Source organism: Acanthopagrus latus, chromosome 2, assembly GCF_904848185.1.
Source record: "Acanthopagrus latus isolate v.2019 chromosome 2, fAcaLat1.1, whole genome shotgun sequence".
Taxonomy (NCBI): domain Eukaryota; kingdom Metazoa; phylum Chordata; class Actinopteri; order Spariformes; family Sparidae; genus Acanthopagrus; species Acanthopagrus latus.
Genome location: NC_051040.1, coordinates 17408821 through 17433352, shown reverse-complemented (window position 1 = coordinate 17433352; position 24532 = coordinate 17408821). Strand labels below are relative to the sequence as shown.

Sequence of the window (24532 nt, the reverse complement as noted above, 5' to 3'; positions counted from 1 at the left end):
CTATGGTGATAAATTCAGTTGGAAGAGAAAATTGAGGCATTCAGTTGGGTCATTTTTGTTTGTCTTTGTCCAAGTAGCATGGCGCAACCATTGCCCTTTTGGTACAAAAATGTTATATTTATGAATTTTAAGGATATAGCTCACCGAAGGGATGTTATTTGAATTAGAGAAATAAGGATATACCCGAGTAACAGTCCGACCCCTTCAGTCAAGCATGTCTACATCTGTGATATCACAAAACTGCCATATTTTCTGACACCCGAGCACAGTATCTTCATATTTCCAATAATCAAGAGAGCATTTGAGGGTATCCTCAGAGCCGCACCGTTTCCGTCGCTCCCATTGGTCAATCCCCCACCGCGCCCACTTATGACGACATCGAATCTCGCCGGGCTCTTCCGGGCATGTCCGCGCCGCTGTCAACCCGAAATGTAAACAACGAGGCGACGTTTTGTGTAGTAGTTTATCACAGTTCGCCGCCTCTTAACTGTTCTACAGTCAAGATGTCTGACATGTAATATTTCCTGTCTTGTGTCGTCGCTGAACTTCTGCCTTCATGCTAACGCGTAATGCTAACGTTAGCTCACTAACTAGTTGCGAGCAGCCTGAAGTTGTGGAGGAGTTCAGGTGAGCAGACGGAGGTGAGGGGACATGGGCTCCGTCCGCTGGGCTTTCCGCTGCGGGTCGTGGACACCGAGCAGGTCTGACTGGCTGCTCGCTGCTCGCTGCATTCAGCGGGAGGAGAAAGACAGGATCGGACAGTTCGTGTTCGCCAAGGATGCAAAATCAGCCATGGTGAGTGTCTGACTGGGAACTTTCTGACTCTGCTTACCTTGCTGCATGGTGACTTACTGCACCAGCTCCAGCAGCATATATTATACGTGAATTACACCATCTCTCTGTTAACCCCACGAGGCTGGTAGGTTGCTGCTGAGGAAATTCGTGTGTGAGAAGATGGAGGTCCCCTGGTCAGAGATCAGACTGGAGCGATCACCCAGAGGGAAACCCTACCTGGCTGCACCACTGAAGGTTAAACAGCACTTTACCTCACGTATACTGCTGCCCCTAATTATTCACTAATACTAAAGTAACATCAGTATTAACACATCTACCTTTCCTCTTTCAAATATCAATGGTACCTTTAAACACCATATTCACATTGAAAGCATTCTAGGAGTAAAGTTTGGATGCACAGTATGAATTGCACAGCTGTGATTGCTAAAAGACGGCGATAAACTCATTTGATTCACTTGTAAAGAGCCCCCAAACTAATCAAAAGTATCCACTGTTTGGTTACTGCCTCGCTCTCTGCATCCAGGTCGGTTTAGATTCAGAGCCTGAACAACCAGCCTGGAGTTTCAACGTGTCCCACCAGGGTGACTACGCTGTGCTCGCTGCTGACCAGGGACGCCAGGTCGGAGTGGATATAATGAAGACCACCATGCCAGGTGAATGCAGAGATCCACAGTTAAAGTAGAGCAAATTGTATCAAGCAACAGGGGCATGTTTTCTGTCAACGGGCTGAACAATTTAAGCATTAATTTGTGAGGGGTTTTTTTTTTCTTATTTATTTTAGGCTCCATTTTAGGCTATTTTCCTGCTCCAAAATACAGGTGTATTGGACGATATTAATAAAAGAGGGTTAATCACAACCTTTAGTTCTCATTGGTTGTTTGCTGGTGTGAGTCTTTCTGATATTCGAGCCACCCAAAAAATATAACATGCTTCAAATTATTTTAGAGCTGCGTGAATCTTGATGCTGCTTTATCAGTCAGTTGTCAATTTGAATTAATCCCTATCAGCCTGATCTGTGAGTATAATCAGCCTGTAACAAGGCGGCGAAGGCACTGCTTATGCATTCTCCAACTCAACCACAAGGGGGCACTGTTGCCTAATGTATGTGTTGGCTAAGGCTGCTGGCTTTTGTGTGTGTGTGTGTGTGTCACAGTCACATTCAAATTTGTGTGTTGAGAGACATTCTTAGAGAGGAAACTGCCACACTCATCTCAAAAACAGAGTCCTATTAGTTTAATCTTGGAAGTGCTTGGTTTCTACCTTTGACGCCTGCCTCGGTCTTCCCCTTCCTGTTGTCTCCTTGCTTTTTTTTTCTTCCTTCCTTCCTTCCTTCCTTCTCTCCTTCCTCCTTCCCTCTCATCTTCCCCCTCCAGGTAGCAGCTCTGTGCCAGAGTTTTTCCGCATCATGACTCGTCAGTTTACAGCGTATGAGTGGAGCGTCATCCAATCAGCCGGCTCGGAGGACCAGCAGCTCACCGCGTTCTACCGCCACTGGGTAACCATGGCAACCATACTACCCTTTCTTCACGCATTGCATTGCTGGAGGGCCCCATAGGCGGTGTTTGTTGCGCGTGTGTGTATGTGAGAGAGGGGAGGAAATAATGTTGCTGATGTCCTTTTAAGACACAGATACATGTGTGGACCTTCTCTATATCTGCATTTTACCCTGTCAGATACACAACAGCCCTTTGTCTCTTTTCACTTTCTCCATTTTTGTCTTTCTCTCATGTGTGTTTTTTCTTGCGCACACACACACACGCATGCACACAGATGGACAGCAGTGGTGCTAAGTAAAGATGTTGTGAGATTGAGAGGGTGGCAGAGAGACGTCAAGCTCTGATATCATCACCACACTGTTGACTAATGGCAGAGTTCGACGGTTGCCATGGCGATTAGCCCTGTAATACTGTTGTTGTGGCTCATTGGCTGCCGAGCGGGGTCTGTTTTGGCTGAGCGCACACACATTCACACGCGCAGAAAGTCGCTCTTTTGTATACACACTGTTATACATTCGTGCATAGATCCCCATCTGTTGTGGTTTTGAGTTAATGCGCCACTGAGCCAAAACACACACACGCACACACACAGAAGAGATGCACACAGACTGTCCTTCTCAGCTTTGTCAGACACACAGAAGTCCTGTTTTTCCTTATGTGCTTGTGATCGTTTTCTACATGTAACTAGTTATACTGTTTCCTTCCTCTCCGGCAAGGCCCTGAAGGAGAGCTTCATCAAAGCCATCGGCACCGGTCTGGGCTTCAACCTACAGAGGGTGGAGTTTCACCTGTCCTCTGGGCCGCTCACACAGGGCCGGGCACTGCGCCAGACCAAGATGCATCTAGATGAGGAGGAAGAAGAGGACTGGGTGTTTGAAGTGAGTCTGTTTGAAGAGAAGTGTGAAAACGGACAAAAAAAACCCCCACGAATTCCAAAAAGCTAGACGCATTCTTTCTTCTGCACGACGGATGCAAGAATAGTACAGGTTCTAGATCTAAAAAAGAATTAGACCCGAAAACATGCCAAAGAGGTTGCTGACCGCAACGTGCAGTTTACCTACAACTCCCATGCCAGCCAATAGGTCACACTGGAAGCAGTCTGCAGGACTCTTGAGCTTGTGATCGATCGCCAGATTGGCACTCTCCCAGACTGTCTTGTTTTCTGTGACTTGTTGCTTAAGATTCGCTGGTTTTTATTCGCATTTTCATACTTCAGTCGGACCAATTTCACAGTTTTCATATTGCCCAAAGTGCTGCTCTTTGCAGAAAGGAGCACAAATTAAAGGATCTGCACACATTTGTATTTATGGACTTATACCGTGATAGATGAGAAAAAATGTACCAATCTTTTTTCTATCCGTCAAATACGAAGCCACAGTGAGAATACGGTAAACTCAGCTTAGCATAAAGACTGGAAACCCAGGGCAACAGATTGCTTGACTCCGTCTGAAGGTGACAAAATTGTCTGGTTATAGTGTGTTTCTGCACAGATCTCCCATAGACTTCAATACAGCTGTCACCACAGTCTGGCACCAAAGCAAGATTCAGTGACGTAAACGACCCTTCCTTCTTTTTTAGGTTCTTTGCAACCAGCCAAGTAATAGTCCCACACCCAAACCCCTGTAAAACCATAGATTGTTCAATTGTCCAAACGTGTTTGCATGCAATCACAATAGACTATGTATGATGTAATACAAACAGTTCAGTTTGCATGCAATCTCAATGACAGGGGTGACAGGGACATTTGGGTTATCAGTCCCATTTAGCTGCTAGTACTGCAGTAATCAGCATATGACAAGACATTTAAATTTGCAATAGTAATTTTGACTTAAGGTTTGTGATAATATCATATCGTACTTGCTGAATACCGCTTGGTTACTTGTTATTAGCGGGTCTTCCGGCATATTTTTTAGAATAGCAACATGTATAAAATCAGTTTGACTCAACCTTTAGGAAGTCAATGAGCTTAAATGCAGCGGTTCAAAGGAATCGGCAGCACAGCCGGAGGGTCCTCTGCTCCACAGTGCCTGCCCCCTTGAAAGCATCTGCAAAGTGCATCACAGGTGGTCTCACAGAGAAATACACAGAAGAGATTGCAATAGAGGGCCTCTCAAGTGGCCCTCCAGCTCCCCTCAGACCACGACAAGAGATTAGAGGAGTGTCACATGAGAAGAATCATCTGCTGCCGTCACTCCTCCTGTTTCCCATTTCGTCTCCTCTTTTCTGCTCCTCTTCCTGCTTTCTCTCTTCTCCACTTCTCACTTTGACGTTTCCTCCAATGTCCTCTCTTTCTCCATCCTCTCTCATCATTGTATTGTACCTGCTCTCCTCTTTCACCTCCTGTGTATTTTTCCTCCCTGTTCCCCCTCCCCCTCCCCCTCCCCCTCCCCCTCCCCCTCCTCCTCCTCTCGCTCTTCCCTTCAGTCCCAGTGGCAGAGAGATTAACAAGTGACTGCTAAAAGGTTACCACTGGTTTGAAAAGCCCGACGTCTCCTCTCCTCTCTGGGTCACAGAGTCTTAATGCTGTTTTAGTGTCTGTTTTTTCACACCAGAGAATAACAGCTCACTTATATCGATCGCAGATAGAAGGTAATGCATGTGTCCTCTTTTTAAGTATAGATTGCAGGGCAAAGTGGAGCAACAGCAACATATAGGACATGGAGGCTGTTTGGAGACGGAGGGTGAAGAGAGGAGGGTTGCAGCAAGAAACACTGAAGCAAAAAGGAATGAATCGCTGGTTTATTTCATATGTATTTAATGTGACGTTTTGGTCAAAATCAAAACTGTTCATCTGAAAGTCTCATATTCAAACACAGATGCTGCATAGATTGTCCAATTAGCCGACCCCCCAGCAGAAAAGAAGACCGAAAGATAAATAAGGCTGGTATTTGTGAAAAAATCAGCGCTAAAACAGGTCATCAACGATGTGGCTGAAACTAACAATCAAGTTCATCACTGATTAATCAACTAATTGTTTAGTGTTTAAAATGTCAGAATATAGAGGAAAATGTGTCCATACACGCTGTCCCACGATTAGTCAACAAACAACAACAATGTCCATATAAAAAAACATTTAATTATCTTTGATATCTTCATCATCAATGGAGTAACTTAATGTTGTCCAAAACATGAGGCATGAAGAATTAGCTATGGTGATAGAGGTGTTCCAAAACATGCACGTCTGGTTAGAAAATAATACAACAGGTGATGACAGAATACTCCAGCTGGCATTGTAACGTGTTACTGGTCCTGACAAATACACATCAAGTCCTGTCCTATACAAGAACGGCGACACACATCATTGTTTGTGATCAGTGACGGGTGGCGGTGACTCCGAGAGGTCAAACAAACCGGAGCTGGTTCGATTTGTCAGATTTGTCTCGTATACGAGTCGACACGCACAGGCTGTTAACAGAGAGCGGAGATGAGCAGCACTGCTGTTGACCGCGTGTCCTCTGGCTCACCGCGTGCTGATCAGAGAGCAGCGATGAGACATGTTACTTCCTGCCGACCTCTAGTGATGTCACCGCCGCAGCCTCTGGACTCAGACACAGAGGGAGACACTAACACAAATTGAAAAACAGACCGTCACAAAGCCACAACTCCCTCTTTTTTTCAACAGCAGAATGACAAAATATTTTAGATTATACTACAGTCCCCGGAGACACAGCTTCCTCTCTGCGCTCCATTACTATCTGCCATTTTGTGACTAACCCCCCCCCACCCCCCACTACACACACAACGCCACCTGTTACTCCCACATATACACACTCAGCTTTGGCCTTTAATGTCCAAGTATATTTCTGCCAGTTACACAGAATGCAACACAGATTGTATTTGGAGTAGAAGTTATAGAGCGTATAAAAAAAGCTGCACCCGCTTAGATTTAGAGCATCTGTATATGGAGGACTGAACGTACTGAAATCAAAAACAAAGACTGTTTTATATTGCATTAAATTATTCACTAATTAATGTATAAATTGCTATTTATAATTGCAATTTAAGTGCTTTAAGATAACTTTTTGTGTTTTAAATGATCCAACATAAAGTTAAATGATTATTATAGGACTGCATCTTCTTTGTTAGTATTTCTCTTCATAATTTATTCATTTGTTTATTCTATTTTGTCCTTGTCTTTGTCTTAACTCAATTTCAGTGAAAAAGTGAGTTACCCATCATTGATTTCACAACCATAAATAAATGTTGATTGATTCACTGATTGAAATAAATAGATGGCACAGTGAACAAATGAATATACCATTAAATGCACCAAAAGACATATTTTTCTTAAATGTAGGCATGAATTAATTTACAAAAGGTGACAGAAATTGATGCTTCCGTTTTAGTTTTGCACTGTATTTATTTAATCTCCAATTTCATTTAGCATTTTATATTATATTTGATTAATTTGTATTTTTTTTTCTAGGCATATTTATTTCTGTATTATTATCTCTTTGTGTTCCCCTCCTACTTATTATCACAAATGTATTTGCGTCTCTAAAGTCTTTTTACATTTCGTTATGCTTTCCTGCTTCATTATGCAGATGTGGGTGCTGTCATTCAAACTGTGTCATGTGGTAGTTTCAGGCAGTTTCCGTCCTTGTTATGTGACCTTGTGAGATTGTTGTATAGGATGCATTAATACATATTGCATGTTTAATGCACAAGTAAGGAGGTCAGCAGTGAATAGTGAAAATAATCTGCTTAGATTTACATGAACATGGCTGGAGAACGGGATATGAACCTGGCTTTTGCCCCACATATTAATCATACATGCTGCCGAACAGATTTATATCTTTAAGCTCGGCCCTTTTCAGAGAATACGTTCATGCTTGATGTTCTCTCTGCACCGCTCCTGCTTAGGAAGTGATGAATGCAGTGGTCATCTGACTGAACCGTGCTTTCCTTTCATGCACATGTCCGCTAAATTTTCACATGCATGAACTAGATTACACACAGGTGGAAGCATGCTGATAAGAATGCACATATGCATCATTTGACGAATAGTATTGAATATGAGGATGATTTTTATTTATTTTTTATCATTCAGAATGAAATGTTGGCTGTTTGTTTGCATGTTTTTACGTGTGTGTGTTTGTGTGCATGTGTGTGTTTGTGCAGGAGAGTTTGCTGGACGGTGACCACCATGTGGCTGTAGCACTCGGACCACAGGACAAAGCAGGCTCTGAGGTGATGACCCATTACATTCACATGCTCAACGTTTCAAAGTGGCTCCTGTTTCTAATGATGTCTACTGAAGTTACCATGCTAACCAGCTAGCGCAGGCCCGTCCTGTCTCCTGATACCACAGGAGGTGATAGTCTGAGAGTACGGCTCTCAGTAGTAGTATAATATAATTTTGTAGGCTAAAAATAACAATTTTAATAACCTAATAATGGAATGAATCATCAGTCACGACCCTTTTCTGTCAGTAATTGAAGACTCTCTTCTTCGCTCATCCATCGCAGGCTCTTCCTCCTCCCTCCACGTTCACGCTGCTGTCGTTCAGTGACCTCATCGCCTCGGCCTCACCTCTGACAGAGGAAGACTCCGACTACTGGGACAGCTTCAAGATGAAGGCTGAATCTCCACAGAGACAGAGAGACACACAGGCATCCAAATGACCACCTGTCTCACAATGACACACACACACACACACACACACACACACACACACACACACACACACACACACACACACCTTTCAGAAGTGCCGAAAAAGAAACACACAGACGCTGACACTGAAGCTGCTTTCTCATTCAACATAAGTCCAGTCGAGTCAAGTTTATTTATAGAGCCAAAACTCTCAGGTTTTTGTCTCGGAGGACTTCAGAATCTGACACCGTCTGTCTTCTGATCCGTGGTTCAAATCAAGAAAATCTCCTCAAAAAGAAAACTTAACACCCACACACTGTCTTCACAGTACAGCCAAACATTTGATATTAACAGATTTATAGCTTGTGAAGTTATTTTTCCCATGTGTTTTGCTTATATTAAAGCATTTTTAAAATTCTGAATGACACAGTTCAGTAGCTTCATGATCTATAACAGAAACCAGGAGAACAAACACACACAGAACATGTGGAACTTGCATATCTACCCAAACAAACATTGAAAAAACGATAAGATAAGTAACTTAGGGGGGTCAGTGGATATCCTGGGAATTGAATTGTCTTAACTTATCCCCATGTAATGATATCGTGTTTATAGAAATATAAAGCTAGAGTATGTGATTTCATAACACACACATTGTCTAACATTATGCACTGAGCTCTTCATTATTGATCCTCTTGTGCCCCAACAGCTCTCAAACAATACAGTAGTTTGATGAAATCTGTTATACAGAGTGTAAATAATGTGTAATATGTAGGATAAGTGGTGCATAACTCCGGAAAAATAGATTACCATTGATGGACTGTTTATTTTGAAGATCAATAAAGAGTTGCACTTAGTGGTGACGTCTGTGCACGACTGAAACCCTCAAAGTCTGTCCTTCATCTCTTCGTCCTCTAACCCAGTTATCTCAGCAGCTACTGAGTTCATTGCAAAGCAACACATGAAGCGTGTGATCGGTTCTGCATGTTGTGCGTGCATTGTAAGTTTTGGATCTTTTCAGTCCTGCTCCCACCGCTTTTCGACCAAGGCGGTTCAGGTGCCAGTGCCTATGCTGGAACCATTCTCTTTTTCATTCAGCAGCCAAGTTACAGCAGGATAACTAGTTCCAGAGCGGCACCAACACTTTGCTGGTCTAAACTAAAGAATCGCATACAATCGGGGTGGGGTTATCTTGACCAAGGACCAACTAAAATTTGTGCCATTTTAAAAAAAACAGATCCATGGGAGAGTTAACAAAAGATTTTCATGATGGGCGCCTAATCGAAGCAACATTGGTCCCAGGACCGGTCATGTTTGGATGCCGAAGTAGGATTGTAAAATCAAAGAGTAACACTTGTAAAGAATCAGTATAGTCTTCCATAGTTGTTCCTTGCAATGCTGGAAAATTGGAGACGTTTCCTTTTTCGTCTCAATCATCTGTTTCCATCTGGTAGTGTCATCTATTTTAATCTGGTCCGTTGAGTTGACCATCGCATTCCCTCTCTCTCCGTCTCCTTCTGGTTTTCTTTGCGGTTCCATCTCCGCTCCGCCCTCCCCCGTCTCGAGGACGGCTCGTCGATGCAGTGTCGGCCTGCACGTTTAACCCCTCTCCCTGCATCGCATTACTTCAACCGCAACCCATAATCATGAGCTTTCTCTCCTGTGCGTACCGAAAGAAAGGAGGCTGGCTGGGAAGTTAGAGGTCAAGTGTTGTGTATGTGCAGCCGCACGTCTGTGACATTACATCCTCCACATCCCCTCGTCACCCCGGAGGCGAACAGACACATAAACACACGAAGTGGCTGTGGCAGAGGGTGCCTCCTGTTGTCTATTGACTATTTGAGAGATGTGATAACATAGTGAGGCTCAAATCGACAAGAAATCCAGAGAGATGATCCCTTCAGAGCAGCACTGGCAATTTAATTCTGACCGACAATAGTCTGAACTGCTGTGACCTCACGCATCGCGATCCCAGCAGTCGTCCGAACTGTGTGACATCGATGTTAGATGTCACGGACCTGACCACCTGCGGTTGAGATGGCTTCACGGAGCCCCCTTTGTTTGTGGTTGCTTGCGACACATGCACAGGTATAGGCATTGGGGGGGGGGCAGTCATTCAAATGTTTATGAGCATGTTGGTGTACATGTGTACTTGCGAGTGAAAGAAATAGAGCTTGAAATCACCCCAAAAACACGTGCACAGACGTACAGTCATTGCCTCCAGCTGGAGTAAATTAGTTTGCCTCCTCGCCGCCTTAAATCTCGTGTTCTCTGCAGCGCTGAAGGAGGAGGAGAGAGGAGGCAGCGGGGTCAGACTGGAGTCACATGGGCCTCCCTTAGAGAGAAGCCATTTTTAGTTGCCTCAGGTTTGCTTATGTGTAAGCAAAGAGATGAGACCATAGGAATAGATTTTTTTTTCTTTTTTTCAGAATGTGGGGCATCAGGAGTTTATCTCGAGGTGAGAGATGAGACCCTGCTCAGCCTGCTGTTGAGGTTAAGTGCAAAGATCCTTCTGGAGGAGGAGGAGGCAGACATTTTGTGCCACATCTGGTATTTCACCAGCGAGTGAAAATCCTTTAGGCTTTTTGCTGAGGGAGCCAGGGCGATGCTAACTTCCAGGTTAGCCCATGAAAATATGTCATCCATACACCACTGTAAGTGTAGTTGAGCATGCTAGCACGCTATTGTTAGCACCCTCTAAGCTCAAAGTAACGCTATGCCCGCATACGGCCTCATAGATCTGCAAGAAGTGACTTAGTTTTAGGAATTATTAGCAAAGGGCCCTCATATTAGATGTCCAACTCTTTTTAAGGAGAGAGTGGTGGCTGAATATGTTTGCCGGGACATCAGGTTTAAAAAAAACACTATTTAGAGCACATATTCAGCCAAGTGATTTACTGTCGTGTCAAAGACCAGACTTTGTTATGTCTGTCCTGCCGACTGGAAAACAAACTCAAAGGTTTATTTTTTTCTTTCCTGCCTCTTTTTTTTCTCATGGATACTTTCATGGATTCTTGGGCACTTCTAAAAGAGTTCGGATGGCACTTTGATTTCGCTGGCTGTATGAAAGTTAGGGAAGAGGAGATTGACGTTGTCCTGAGTGAAACTTTAGTTTTTCAGTCCAAGCTTTGAGGTTCATGTTTGCTTAAATAATAAACAGTGTCACTGCAGCTGATGAGAGGACTGGATCCATCATACTACTGGCATTAGATATCACTCAGTCACTCAGACTGTTTACCCAGCAGGCTGGTTACCCAGCAGTTCACTGCACAAAATGCTGTGAAGAAGCCATATATTTTTCCAAGTGAGAGGTCATACTTAAATACAGAGCGAGGCCTGATATTATGTGTAAATTTGAATACTGGACACATGGTAGTAGGTGTCCATAAGTCCAACTTTCGTCATTGTTCATAATGCACTCGGTGATGGTGGTGCTGTCGACATGCTGGAATGCGGTCATGGGTGTGCAGTGTGAACAGGAGGGGGCTGAGCACACTGGTGTCGAGCACCTGCAAGTAGAGGAGTTGTGAGTGTCAGTCCAATATCCAAATGCGATTCCAACTGAGTGTTAAGTTTTCCAGTGAGTTTCATGGGTGGGATTGCATTAAATACTGAACTGAAGTCGAAAAACAGCATTCTGATGTAGCTGTGATTATTCTCAGGGTGCGTGAAGACTGAGTGGTGGGCAGTGGATATGGCATCCTGTGCTGTTCTGTTGGTTGTTGCTGGTGGGATCCCTGTTGTGCTATAATAATAATGTCAGGTAATATTTTGAAATGAGAGAGCATAGACCAAAACCAACTTCTCATGTAAGCGTCACCCCATCATCAGCATTTCGTACTTTATGTCACTGATCGTACATATCGTACAGATGACAGAATCATACACACGCTGTCACTGTAATTATTGTCCAATATGACAACACTCTAAAGGCACCAGACAATGTTTTTTTATACATATGTTATTATCATTATTGTTTTATGACTATTATTATTTCAAAATTCAACCAATGAAGCGCTCTGTAGCTAACAGGGCACTTTGGGGGCCAATCCTGTTTCAGTTAGGGCCTATGACCCAGCACCCTGGATCCACCTATGACAACATCCAGTCAATCAAGTCTAAATCTTACTAGATTATTATGATGGAAATAACAGGTGAGAGTGAGTGTCATAAATCACTGCCAGATGGATAATCCCAAGAGACAGTCATAACTAAAATGTAACCTCAAGTAATGGCCCCATCGTCACACATCTCTGGTTCAATAATTGGGCCAAATGAGTGTATAGTTACAACAGGGGAACGTTTAGATCTGGTTTTATTTGATTTATCAGAAAACACAAGGCTCCAATCATCCCTCACCTCTGGTTTTGCCTAAATGTGAAAGGTTGAGCGGGGTTCTGCCAGATTGTTTCTTGCACCTGTGTGTCATCAGTCATCACAGTGTTTATTGTTCCCCTGCTCTGAAACATGCTTTGTGCAGCCCGATGTGTGATTAGCAAGTTACGCCACATTTGACGCAATCAGAACACGCACACACGCAGTCACACGCACTTACCGGCAGACGCGGGGCAGATATGTCATACCTCCGCGACCCAATCAGAAAGATTAGCACATGTTTACACTTGTTGGCTCGCTCTGATTACAGACGCATCCATTGTGACGGTCTGCTGCATGCCTAAATAATCAGGTGTTTGTGTTAGCTCTTGTGCTGAGTGTTATGTGTGTGTGTATGAGTGTCTAAAATTGGATGGGAGGATTACAGGGAATTACAGAAGGTAGTGCAAGGGATGTTGAGAAATCCATGTCCCATGTTTGAAGTATTTGTTCATGAAGACATTATAGCATGTGAAGGAATTACCTTTTCAGTGGGCAGGTGTTTACCAAAGTGTCGGCGTGCGGACGTAAAGGCAATGACATGCAGAGAGGAAATGGAACACAGATTCTTTGATGATAATCGTTGCAGCAAACAGATTGGAGAATAATTCCCGCAATGGTTTGACGTCTGTAACACTTAAATAACATAGCATTAGTCTCGCGCTCCATGCTGCGTGTGTCCTATATTTACGCACTGAGGTACTGGTGTGTATCTTCATCACGAGCCTCACTGACAGCTGATCGGTCAGTCCGTTTTTTATGTTTTATTGCCAATGCAGCATGGAATTACACCAATTCTAGTATAATTTGAGTATTACGGCCCATTACTACGCATACTGTGTTATTACTGTACGTGCAGCTGAATGGTGAAAGATGATCAGAATCCTAAAACACAACTAGAGTATGCCTCCGTTGGATTAGTAGGTTACAATAATTCAGTTTGTCTTTGTAAATGTTCAAATTGCACGTCCGTTCTTCTCATCTGTAGATTTCTTTTGTAGACAGTATAAATTACAATATATTTTAAAACTATCAAATGTAACATTTCTGCATTGAAATGTCTAAGAAAAATGACAAGAATGTTGTTAAATGTTGTGTTGAGTTGTATACTTGCATTATCCAAAAAGAAATCTGTGTTTTCATTAGAGATAACATTTCATTTGGTCGCCTGTTGCTACAGCTACAGCGAATATTCAGGAAAATCAGCAACCGTCTAAAAATGACATTGCGCAAAACTTTAAAACTTTGCTTGTCTGCGAACGTTTCTGCCTGAGTCACGTCGGTTGGATTTTCATCCACAGTGGTGATTGTTTGATGACAGTGAAGACAGCGACTCCCATGATCCCAAGCTACTTCACAACACGTTAAAATGCTGTCTTTTATATATAGTGGGTTTTTTTGACCCCTAGTGGCAGAAAGTGCATACTGTGCCATTAAATTGTCAGACAGAGTAAATTTCACACAGCCAGCAGTTAGGGCAAAGTTAAGCAGCCAATCAGTGATGAGAAGACGAGCCAGAATGAATAACAATCCAGGCAAACACAAGGGAATAAACAGGCTAGGCATTTTCTGGATAGTCATGATTGTTTGTTGGTTAAAAGGCTGTTTTTCCTGAGATTCAGGATTCTCAGTTGGCAGTAAGTTTCGCTCCGCAACGCAGACAGCGATCTGCTGACTGTTTGAATAGTGCATTATGCCAAACTAAACCTGATAATCCTGATGTAATCCTAAACCCATTACCTTAGATCAGATCCTTCAAGCTGCGAGAACTAGCAAAATATTCAATAAGGAGGATTTTACTTATCATTGTATCCCTGGACACCCACAACCACACACACACTCACACACACTCACACACACACCAGTTTCCAGTTTATGACATTTGCTCACCCATGTCTTACACGTGAAGAACAAGCGGCCTCAAGACACACATTCACACAACTTCATCACAATCACCGCCCCTGCCCCATTTTCCATATGTAACTGGGGCACCTACATCCAGCCAGCTGTATTAATGCAACCTGTGTGCGTGTGTGCGTGCATGTACTTGTGTGTGTGTGTGTGTGTGTGTGTGTGTGTGTGTGTGTGCGTTGCCAGCCATCTGCACAAATGCAATCTAGTGCTTCAGGCAGAACTATGGCATCAGTCACAAGGGCGCGATGGAGGGGAGGGGGGTTGACGAGGGCAACAGGAGAGTTACTCCAGTTTCCTCGGCGAGAAACGGGGATGGAAAAAGAAGAGTGAAGCAATGAAGGATGAAAAGAATAAAACACAGAGAACTAAGGAGAGGTGATCATGAAAGGAGGAAGTCGGGGAAATGTCGCCGTTTGACGACCTGAGAATGAGAGTCAACGATCGAGAATCTTTTTTTTCAGAAATGCTCCCCCCACCTTTAATTAAGGGGCAGAGAGAGCAACCGTCGCTCAGAATAAGCATCTTCCACTGTGTTGTTACGACCAGACAAGTCTGGCAGGAAGTCAATATTCGAGGAGACTTGGTTAAATCTGCACCAAAATACTGACATGCCAGCAATTTTGGAGGACAGTTGGTCTTATTCCCAAACTAAACTACTCTCAGCACACAGTGATGCCAAACTCATTCTGCTGGCGGTGAGCAGGAAAATAGCATTTCAGACATATTTTCAATCCTTAAATGGAGACTCTCCGACTGGTGAGTGTTGCAGGAGTTGCTCGTTTGGAGAGAGGAGATGAAGAGAGAAATTGATCTTTAGGCAATGGAGACAGGATGGAAGAATTTAAGAGAGATAAAAGTTACATGAAATGATGGTCAAAACTGAGAGCATGAAAGAAAGAAATGCACTGCATCAAAGTTCACCTTCAACCCAACCTGTTGCCAATAACGATCCTTGGTTGACTTAATCAAACTGAATGCTGGACTTCCAGTCGTTTCATTAACACAGACACGTGCAGAAGCCCATGAAAGGGATCAGTGACTGTGAGTGTTCAGGGGTGCACAAAATCAATTCACATTTAGGCATTGACATGCGTACATACAGAGCGTTGACGTCAGAGCAATGCTACAACCTGCCACAGTGGATTAGACCTCAGGCTTGGTCCAAAGCCCGTCACCTGTCCTCCATGAAACATGTTGCTTCTTACACAAAGGGGAAACAAGATATATGACGGCACAAGGGACTGATTAGGAAATTATTGGTCTCTCTCAAATATTCACTTTTAAACTGCATTAAAATGACTTGAACCCCAATAGGACAAAGAGTTCCTGCTCATCAGAAAAACGACCATGTAGGTTGATTGTGCAAGTAGCTGATTAGCACCCATATTGTCATAATTACTACGGCAGCAAAAGAGGAAGTCACTGCCGTATCACTGCCTGTCAAAGTAAAGTATATGTGTGGGAAACACTGTTATACATTTAATAGGTTACATGTATCAGGAGACAGTCCAGGTTGACATTGTGGTCAAGGGTTAGCCTGTGAATCTAGTATTTATTTACATTTCATTTACTAATTTTAACTCGGAGCCATTCTCTGTTTCGTCACACACTGCATCAAACAGAGGGGTCAGTGGGAGCCGTTGAGACCTGACCATATGGACCTGCGGACTAAATAAATCAGCCTGAGAGCTGACGCTGGATTCTGTAGAGCTGCAGAGTCAGGTGTTGTTTCTCTGTGGGCTCAGCGCTGCTCACAGGCCTCTCTGATTACAGGGAGCTTGAGTCGATTCGCCAAATATATTTGAACAGCGGAGATTGCCACCAAGTTGATTAATTCAGATGTTTTTTGCGCAACATTAAATCAGTTTTTAGACTGATAAACACCCACAGACTGTACATCTGTAAATTGGCTTTATATGGGCATGAAAACTCTGAGGTTTGTTATGGCCATCTCATACTTTAGTATTTGCTCTAAGTTTATATATCTTAGCAGCAGAACTGCCCTGCTGTAGCTGCTGCCCTAACACAGTTTGACGGTTTGAGATTTAAATACCCAAAGTATTTCCGGAATTTTTCAGTTTACAGAGTCTGAAGTTGCTGGACAGTGGGTCAAACAGCTGCGTGTCACGGTGCACTGTGAAAGTCGGCACACACGCAATGACATCCGTGCACTGTAAGCAGCGATACGTGCTGATGCATACGTTAAAATACAAATAAAAACAGCCACACCCACACCTGCAGGCCCAAAGGAGCAAACCATCATCGCCCCCAAAAATAAACCTCACTCCTGGGTAGGAGACAAAGGGCATGGGCAGCACACACACACACACACACACAAGAAGAGCAAGTGTAACGTGTGTATGTCTGTGTATGTGGAGGGGTTCAGTGTTTTAAATGTAAAAATGTTGGTATTTTTAAGCCAAAACTTTTCTGAATCTTTTCTGAAACACCTCGCGGTTTACAGAAAGATGCACTGCCAACATTTATTCCAGCGACCGGGCTGCCATTTTTCAGCATTATTAGTGTTTCATCTCTTACAACTAGCAGCTCATTGTACAAAAGATCGGTTCAAATGTTACTATAGCAGACATCAATTCTCCAGTCCAGTGAAAACAACGCCATTCATCCGCTGCTTAACCTCAATAATAAAACGGTTTGTGATGGATTATCTCGGTCCGCACAGCAGGATTTTTTTTTGTCCTAAAATGAAATAGGAGGACAGCAGCTTCTGACGATGACAAATTCTGTATATCATCAAGGTTTGAGTCTCTACGTTGATTAATAATGCAGCAGGTCTTTATCTAGCTGCCCTTGAGCAAAGTCTTTGCAACACTGCTTCTACTCAGCCGCCTCCACCGGACGAGAAATATTCCACTTCAGACCGCACGCACCGGAGTCCAAATATTTTACCTTTAATAGAAGAATAAGGAGTTTGAGCATCAAGATGAGCTGTCACGTTACCGCGCCACATCCAAGCCAGCTCCCCACCTTATCTGCCCACATCCTTCAAGTTGTCAGTTATGTCGGCTCTCGGCATTAAAACTTGACCGACATGCAAAAACAATGTCCTTAATAACAGAGAGCGCAATCTCTCACTGCAAGCCGACAACTGCTCGTCTTTCTTCCATTGCTGTGTCGGGCAAAAGGCCTCGAAAACAACAAATCAACATTTCCTCTGCCAACAAACACACACACACACACACACACACACACACACACACGCATACATACATACCTTCCTTTCCTTTCTGCAAACCACTAAAGGTGAAAAATTATCAAAACATCAATAAATTCCCATCAGTTTGTACGTGTGGACACATGCACGTACACACACACACACACACACAGTGAGGAGTGTTGTTGCAGCTGAAGACTGATGATGAACAGCACTAGATCACAAAGGTCGAATGTCAAACAGGCCAAAGGGATGTTTACTGTTCAACTCTGTTTAAACCCTGTGTGTGCTAAAATGTCTCTAACTACGATGCACACGATACAGTGTGTGTGTGTGTGTGTGTGTGTTTGTGTATGCGCGAGTGCGGCCACATGTACGTCTGCCTGCTCCTTGTGAGAAGACGCAGACGAGGAGGGTCGCGGTGAATAAACGAGGAAAACATGGAGAAGAAGAAACATTCCGATCCACTGTTTTCACTTTGATCTGCTTATGATTTATTAATCCTGCGTTATTTCTCCTTATGTGGTAAATTTATGCTGCAATCAACCTATCCGTGATAGAGAGAAGATTAATATCTAGGACTATCGCATTACACCATCGAAGTGTTACATGAATTCGGCTTGTTGGAGGAGGTTTTGAATTCTAAAGAGATGTGTCATTTTGGCACTCTGGGGGAATATTTTCTTGACACTGTGCATGGCCGCCAAAGCTTGTATGATGAGGAGAAAACGGCTGATACTCACACTTCTAATTGCCTCCATGTACACATTATTTAATATCAATAATCGTCTGCAAATACCATGTTATTTTCATCATTCAACTCAATTATTTGGACAATGAATAAAGTAGTTGAATTCGATTGATTTTGGTATTTCTTTAAAGGTGAATTAAGCAGATGATACGGCTTGAGTTGTTTTCTTGTAGAATAACTCATGAAAACATTATTATTTAAGAGGTTTTTAAATGCTAATAGAAAATACTTAGATGGCAAATACCCTACAGTTTTACTCAAACATGCAACATATTTTAGTGTTCCAGAGCTAGAAGTGGATTTATCTTCACTCCAGTTTTATCAACCCGACTGCAGCAGCGATCCACAGGGGGGACCTAGCTTACAGCAAGCGATGTTAAGTTATCTGTCAAACTCACTTCGCTGGTTGTGACCTTTAAACTACCACCACTGCTGGTGCAAATCTACATGACGTGATTCAGGCAGAGAAGCTCACGCACGAGAGAATGCTTCAGTTTTATTCACGTTACAAGGGTGTTAATGACAGGCGAGCAAACGCACCTTTGTTACCTTTGGTGAACGTGTGGATTTCTCTGGGTTGAACATCAATTCGAAACATTTGTAATAATACAAGTATACATGTACACACAAGTATATACACACAAGGTCTAGTCGTTTTTAGACATTTTAATGCTGAATTGTTACATTTTATATATTATATTACATATTCAAAGCAAAACAAATTCTAAGTGTATTTGGTTGCATGTTGGGGGTTTTTTTCTGCCTGGAGGTTTTGCATGTTTAGGGCCTCTAACCTCATATTGTTTCTGTTAACAAAAAGTAAAGATTAAAAGAAATGCAAAGTGAGTGACTTATTGGGCTGCAGTAAAACCTTTTAATAAATGCCACCTTTACACTTGAAATATTGACTTCTTAATGAATCCCTGCCTTCATCTCTGTGGAGATTCGTCTTTGACTGATGAGCAACATTTTTCTCTGCTGTCTCAGAAAGCGTTTTATTTCATTCCAACAGTTTTTCCACATAACAACCAGCACAACTACAGCAGTGTACTGGGAGTGTCCAGCCTGATTTAATAAAAGCACTATAGATTTGTGCGCGTGTCTTCCTCCCTTTCGCTCACTTACTTTCTGAACTTTTATTTTTCCTCTCTCGTACTCCCTTTTGTCCGTTCCCCATCCTCTCCTAAACCTCACCTAAATCAATTTAAGCTCTCCCTCTCTCTCTTACTGTAAATCCCCTCCTCAAACAAGCATCTGCCAAATCTCATTTCTGCTCCTCACAATCACCTCCATCTTCCACTTCGCTTCTCGTTAAGGAGGTTAGAAGTTCCTGTCAGCTGTAGAAGATGTCCGAAAACAGCCTTAAGACCGGCCGACTCTTCCACACAAAGACTGTAGTGAAACAAGAACACACGCGCACACTTCCTGAGTCATAACGATCAAAGCTAAGATAAAAAAAAAAGTACCGCCAGCACCACAACAAAACCCGGCTGATGTGTGATGAGCGATTGGGACGAGGTGACCGTGTCGCCCATAGCTCTCACTTTACAAAGGGTGGTTACTCGTTAGAAATAAATCGGGCCACACACATCAGCACATTCACATATCTCACTCTCTCTGACACACGCAAAAGAGCAACAGTGAATCACACAGTGTTGTCTTTCTCCAAATCCGTTGCTCCACAATGTCCTGTGGATCCTCGACGCTGTGCAAGGACACAAACGCGCAGCAGGTGGTGCGTCCCAGTTCTAATTATCTGGATGTTTGCAGTAATAATGGATTTCTCTCATCATTTATACAGAATGATTAGATTACAGAGCAGTCTGATTGGTCTAAATGAGTATCTAATGAGAGCATGGTAATGAAGTTACAGGATGTTCCAGGAAGTAGGAGGATACCGAGAGCGTATCCTTAAATCACACCCATAACAACACACACACACACAGTTACATACAGTTTGTTTCATCAGCTGCGCCTCGCTAGTTCCTTTGAACAGTCACGGGCTGACTTCAAAGACACACGCACACACACATACAATTAGATACAGTTAGTCTCGGGAGTGTTACACGAGGACATTGTGTATCGTCTCCTGTCTCAGCTGTAACAAAACGCCATTTTTCGAAACATCACGGCAGCGTCACGTCCATATTGAAGGAATAATTTGTTTGCTTTCTTGAGGCATGTTGGACGAGACGATTCGCAGCAGTCACACTTCTCTGATGTAGCTTTTAAGCTACATTCAGCAGCCGGTTAGCTTAGCGTAGCAAAAAAGACAGGAAACAGGTGGAAACAGCTCGCGTAGCTCCGTCCAAAGGTAACAAAATCTGGATACCATCACCAAGAAAGTGCACTAGTTCTATATATTTTGTGAAATCTGTTCAAATGCTTGGACTTCCACAATGAACATTATAATGTGAAAAATATGGATTAGTGCAGCACAAAATAATCAAAACTGCCGTTCTGCTTGATGATGGATAAAAAAAAAATTAAAAATTAAAAAAAGGCCCAGTCGCAAGTATACAATGTTGGCAGTTAGCGTTTCGGGTATGTTCACATCTTAATGTGTCATGGGCTATGTACCTTACTGACATTTCTACATGTTCACATGTTTAAGACCTGACTTTCATCCTGGGATGTGGAGGGGACGGTGGTTGAGTTGCAGGAGAGAAGGCTGCCAAGCCAGTGACCACAGTTCAAGACGTTGTTTCAACAATTGTTTGCATGATACCGCTGGATATTCATCAGGAGAATTTGTGTGGACATAATGTGACATTTTCTTAACCCTGACCGAGTGGGTTTTGTGCCAAAACTTGACAACAAGATCATGAGCATTGTGTTGTAAAAAAAAAAAAGGACACGACATGAAGAAATGCAAATCTTCAATATACTGCATTGCAAACACTTATTCAACGATCTATTATACTGTAATAAATATTATTGTCTGTAGGAATATAATCTGTTAAAAGGCCTTAAACCTGCAATCACTGATTCAACATATCAACATTTACTTACTACATAACATTTCTGCATTTAAATGTCCAGAAATGACTAAAATTTCCTATATATTTGTTGAACTGTGTACTTACAAGATCCTAAAGAAAGTCCATCATTTTCTTCAAGGTAACGATGTGTTTCATTTGTTCGCCTGTTCTGTCAATTGAGGAAAGAGGTCAGCAAAATCTGTAAACATATCATGGATAAAACTAAAACTAAAAATCAGTCTGACTGGTGGTTGCCTTACAATGGCAACAACTCCCATGATCCCACTCTGTAAACATCTTTCGACAGACATGTTGCAAATATATGCTTATTTACACATCCAGCAGTTATGGAACAGCTCATACCACATAACTGCGAGTACAAGTAGGTTCCGGTCGACTTGCGTGACTTAAATGTTAAACTGACACAGACCTCTGACAAAAAATGCGTCAGATTTCATGTGTCCACATCACGAGAGAGAAACAGTCCTGACTTTGTGGGTCACTGGACATTATGTTTGCTGTAACGCTGGTGCTAATGGCGCGTTTTCCAGTAATCCTGTAGGTAAAATCGCTGTTTCAAAGGTATTAAACCCTGATCTCAGAGATAAACCAGGATTTTATATATGGGTAACCACAGAGATTTCTAGGAAAAACATACATTTGTGATCCAGTCGACGGACTATTCCTCACTTTGTTCAGCCCAGGGAGATTAATGGAAGCTAAATGTTCACACAGCTGCATTCGGCACAGGCAGATTGAAGTGCTGGGGGGTGGTTACAAGCTCTCTCACTCGCAGACACAAAAACACATGCAGATTCACGCAAAGGGCATCCTACTCACACAGCCTTGTGAGGTTGCCTCTATGATCTTTTAATTTGCATGGATCAACACTAATCCTCCAATCCTGCTCATCTCGCTTCCTCTCCGCTGACCCTGGTGGAAAATATCAGAGCGAGGCAGGATATGTGGATTATTGCTTGTTTCGGATAAAGTCATGCGAGGCCTCGGCTTGTCTGTCATCCTCTACAGCTGTTTTCTTCAACAGTTGTTTGTCGGCTTTGGAGCTGTTGAAATCGTCCGCAGTGTCACTGAAGTGTCGTATTTATTCCGCATCAGCTTGTTCCAACTCGTCATTGAAGCTTTATGATGTCTGCACTGATTTAATCATTCAAAACCAATGATTATTTATGATTTGTGGTGTGTCAGACAAAAATAATCTGGATCTCTAGTGCAACATTTTAGACATTTTCCCCAAAGTTCAGCTTGACATGCTTGGTGTGTTTGGAAATATATCTCCACGTGAATTGATAATACAATTCTGTTGGTTTAAACCCTGACTAAAGCGAAATAATACATTTTGTTTTTTTGATGGTAGGAGTTAGTTTCTTTGCCTGTTGCAGAGCAGCAGTGCTTACTCTGGGTAAATAGGTATATGTTGTAGGTAAATCAGTGAAATGAGCCATGGAATGAAGACATAGGAAGACATCAAAAACAGAGAAATTTACGGGCATTCTGACCGGAGAGGGACTCCGCTCGGTAGAAAGCGATAGTAGAAGCGATCGACGGGAGAAAGATGAGAGGGCAGCAGCGATTCATCATTGAGGACCACGCCCTGCATACAGAAACACACACACGGGGAGGCTGGAACAGTGGTGGAGTGGGCGTGAGTAGACACACCCTGTTCACCGAAGAGTCTGACAGCTTATTAACAAACAAGAGCCACGAGGAAGGTCAGCCCTTCCATCATATATCTTCACCTACATGTTTACAGCCTACAGGTACATATTAATTTGATGAAGGTCAGTGCAGGCTGATGCAACATGTAGTGCAAAGCCTTAATATCCATGCTCCGTGTTCCTCTACGTATCAAAAGGTCACACTCACAGTACAGGTTTGTACAGTAAAATTGTCAAATTTCAAATTAAAACCTGAGCTCCATCGGAGCTGTTTACAATTTATTAGATAAATGTTTGATTCTGTTCCCCATGGAGATTTTCCATCATCCTGTCAAGTGCAGCTTTTAGTTTTGTGGCTTAAATGTGTTACAATGTTTGTTGCAGGTGACATTACTCTGCAAATGGAAATGTTCAAAATGACTGAAAGCAGCTTCTCTGATCATCAAACATCTGCAATCATCATTAAACATGTAGAGGTACATCTTCCTATCTGAAGAGTGTGCCTTTTAAATAGCAGGAAAAATCCTGCCGCTTGAGACCAGATTTTTGTTGGTCTGTGGCATAGTCACTTTCTGCTGCCTAAAAGATGGTTCAGAGTACATTTGCTACTTACACAGCTTGGGCACTCGGCGTGAAAAGGACAACTGCGTTATACTGCGACTGGCAATGACCGCTTGAGCTGCGCTGAAAAGGGCAAAGTCAACATTGACGAGGAGTCCAAAAGGGCAGTAGATGAAGGCAGCTCATACATCTGTAGATCTCCATGACAACTGTGAAACTCCACCCTCTGATGAAGACTATGAAAATGTTGAAAGCAGAAGAAAAAGCTAGTAAGTATACCAAGAGTGGGGTATTTTTTGTTTTGCCAGAAGTGATTGAAATGACCGTCCAAAACAACATTCAGAAATATGCTAAACGACAACCCTGCATGAAATATCTTTAAAAGACGCACAGTATGTCAGTTGTGTGCCAATTGCATCATCATGTTCAGAACAGAAATTGTGTAAAAGTTCAAGCTGGAGAGTAAACACCCTGTATGTTCTTCAGTACTGACAGCACACAGAGATCCGGGAGCATCCAGACCTCTACTGATGCATCCATGAATAATGACTGCATAATTCATTCTGATGCAGAGTAGTTGCACACACACACACACACACACACACACACACACACACACACACTACCCCTCCACCACCCCATAACTCAGCCCTGCTTCATTTGGCTAATATGACAGGCACCGTGTGTAAATTACATGACCTTTGTTCACTCATTCATACTTTGAGTGTGTGTGATTTCCATTAACACGTTAGCTTGTGTGATGTTATGCTACAGCCCCAACTCACCCGCCTGTGCAGCCGAGATAGATGGTCCATGTGAAATATTCAATCCTCCCCGAGCCAATTAGTGTAATGGGGACATATTTGCATATGCAGAGAGTGTGAGGGGGTGAAAGATAAAGGGAGGATGGACAGACACGGGGCTGGAGGGTTAGATGAGAAGACTCAGCCGAACACAGGATGAGCAACATCTCTGAAATTGTCGCTGAGCATCTTGCAGGATCCAGTTTTAAGTGTTATTGTTAAGACTAAGGCTGTAACAGAAATACCAATGACAAGGACAAAAAAATGACAGGAGGCAGAAAGCTTTAAATGATATAAAGACTCCAAGACCACTTGTGTCAGCATTAGCGCATGGCGCTGGTGCTGATGGTGATCGAAAGCTGAGACACGTAACAAAAAGCAAATCACCTTTGTGCTGTAAAATACAGAACA

At 42.9% G+C, this 24532-nt stretch overlaps 1 protein-coding gene and 1 long non-coding RNA gene across 6 annotated transcripts; one reads left to right on the top strand and one right to left on the bottom strand.

Annotated features, from left to right (window-relative positions):
- The first annotated feature begins 176 nt into the window (after positions 1-176).
- Positions 177-8776, top strand: aasdhppt (aminoadipate-semialdehyde dehydrogenase-phosphopantetheinyl transferase). 5 transcript variants are annotated; one of them, XM_037086997.1, is made up of 8 exons: positions 186-795; positions 916-1029; positions 1319-1448; positions 2169-2290; positions 3008-3169; positions 7413-7481; positions 7760-7932; positions 7963-8776. In XM_037086997.1, exons 1-7 carry the CDS (start codon positions 652-654, stop codon positions 7913-7915), a joined length of 897 nt encoding a protein of 298 aa, XP_036942892.1. In that variant the 5' UTR covers positions 186-651; the 3' UTR covers positions 7916-7932; positions 7963-8776. The 5 variants fall into 5 exon arrangements, with proteins under 5 accessions (XP_036942915.1, XP_036942908.1, XP_036942892.1 ...); XM_037087005.1 differs by having other exon boundaries at positions 187-795; positions 7969-8776; XM_037087013.1 differs by having other exon boundaries at positions 184-795; positions 924-1029; positions 7760-8776.
- Positions 8777-20071: 11295 nt separating this feature from the next.
- Positions 20072-23480, bottom strand: LOC119009383. The gene is made up of 5 exons (XR_005071724.1): positions 23371-23480; positions 22587-22693; positions 21740-22236; positions 21187-21245; positions 20072-20830 (listed from the first exon to the last, which is right to left on the bottom strand). It is a non-coding gene; the product is annotated as an uncharacterized LOC119009383 (long non-coding RNA).
- Between the last annotated feature and the right edge of the window lie 1052 nt (positions 23481-24532).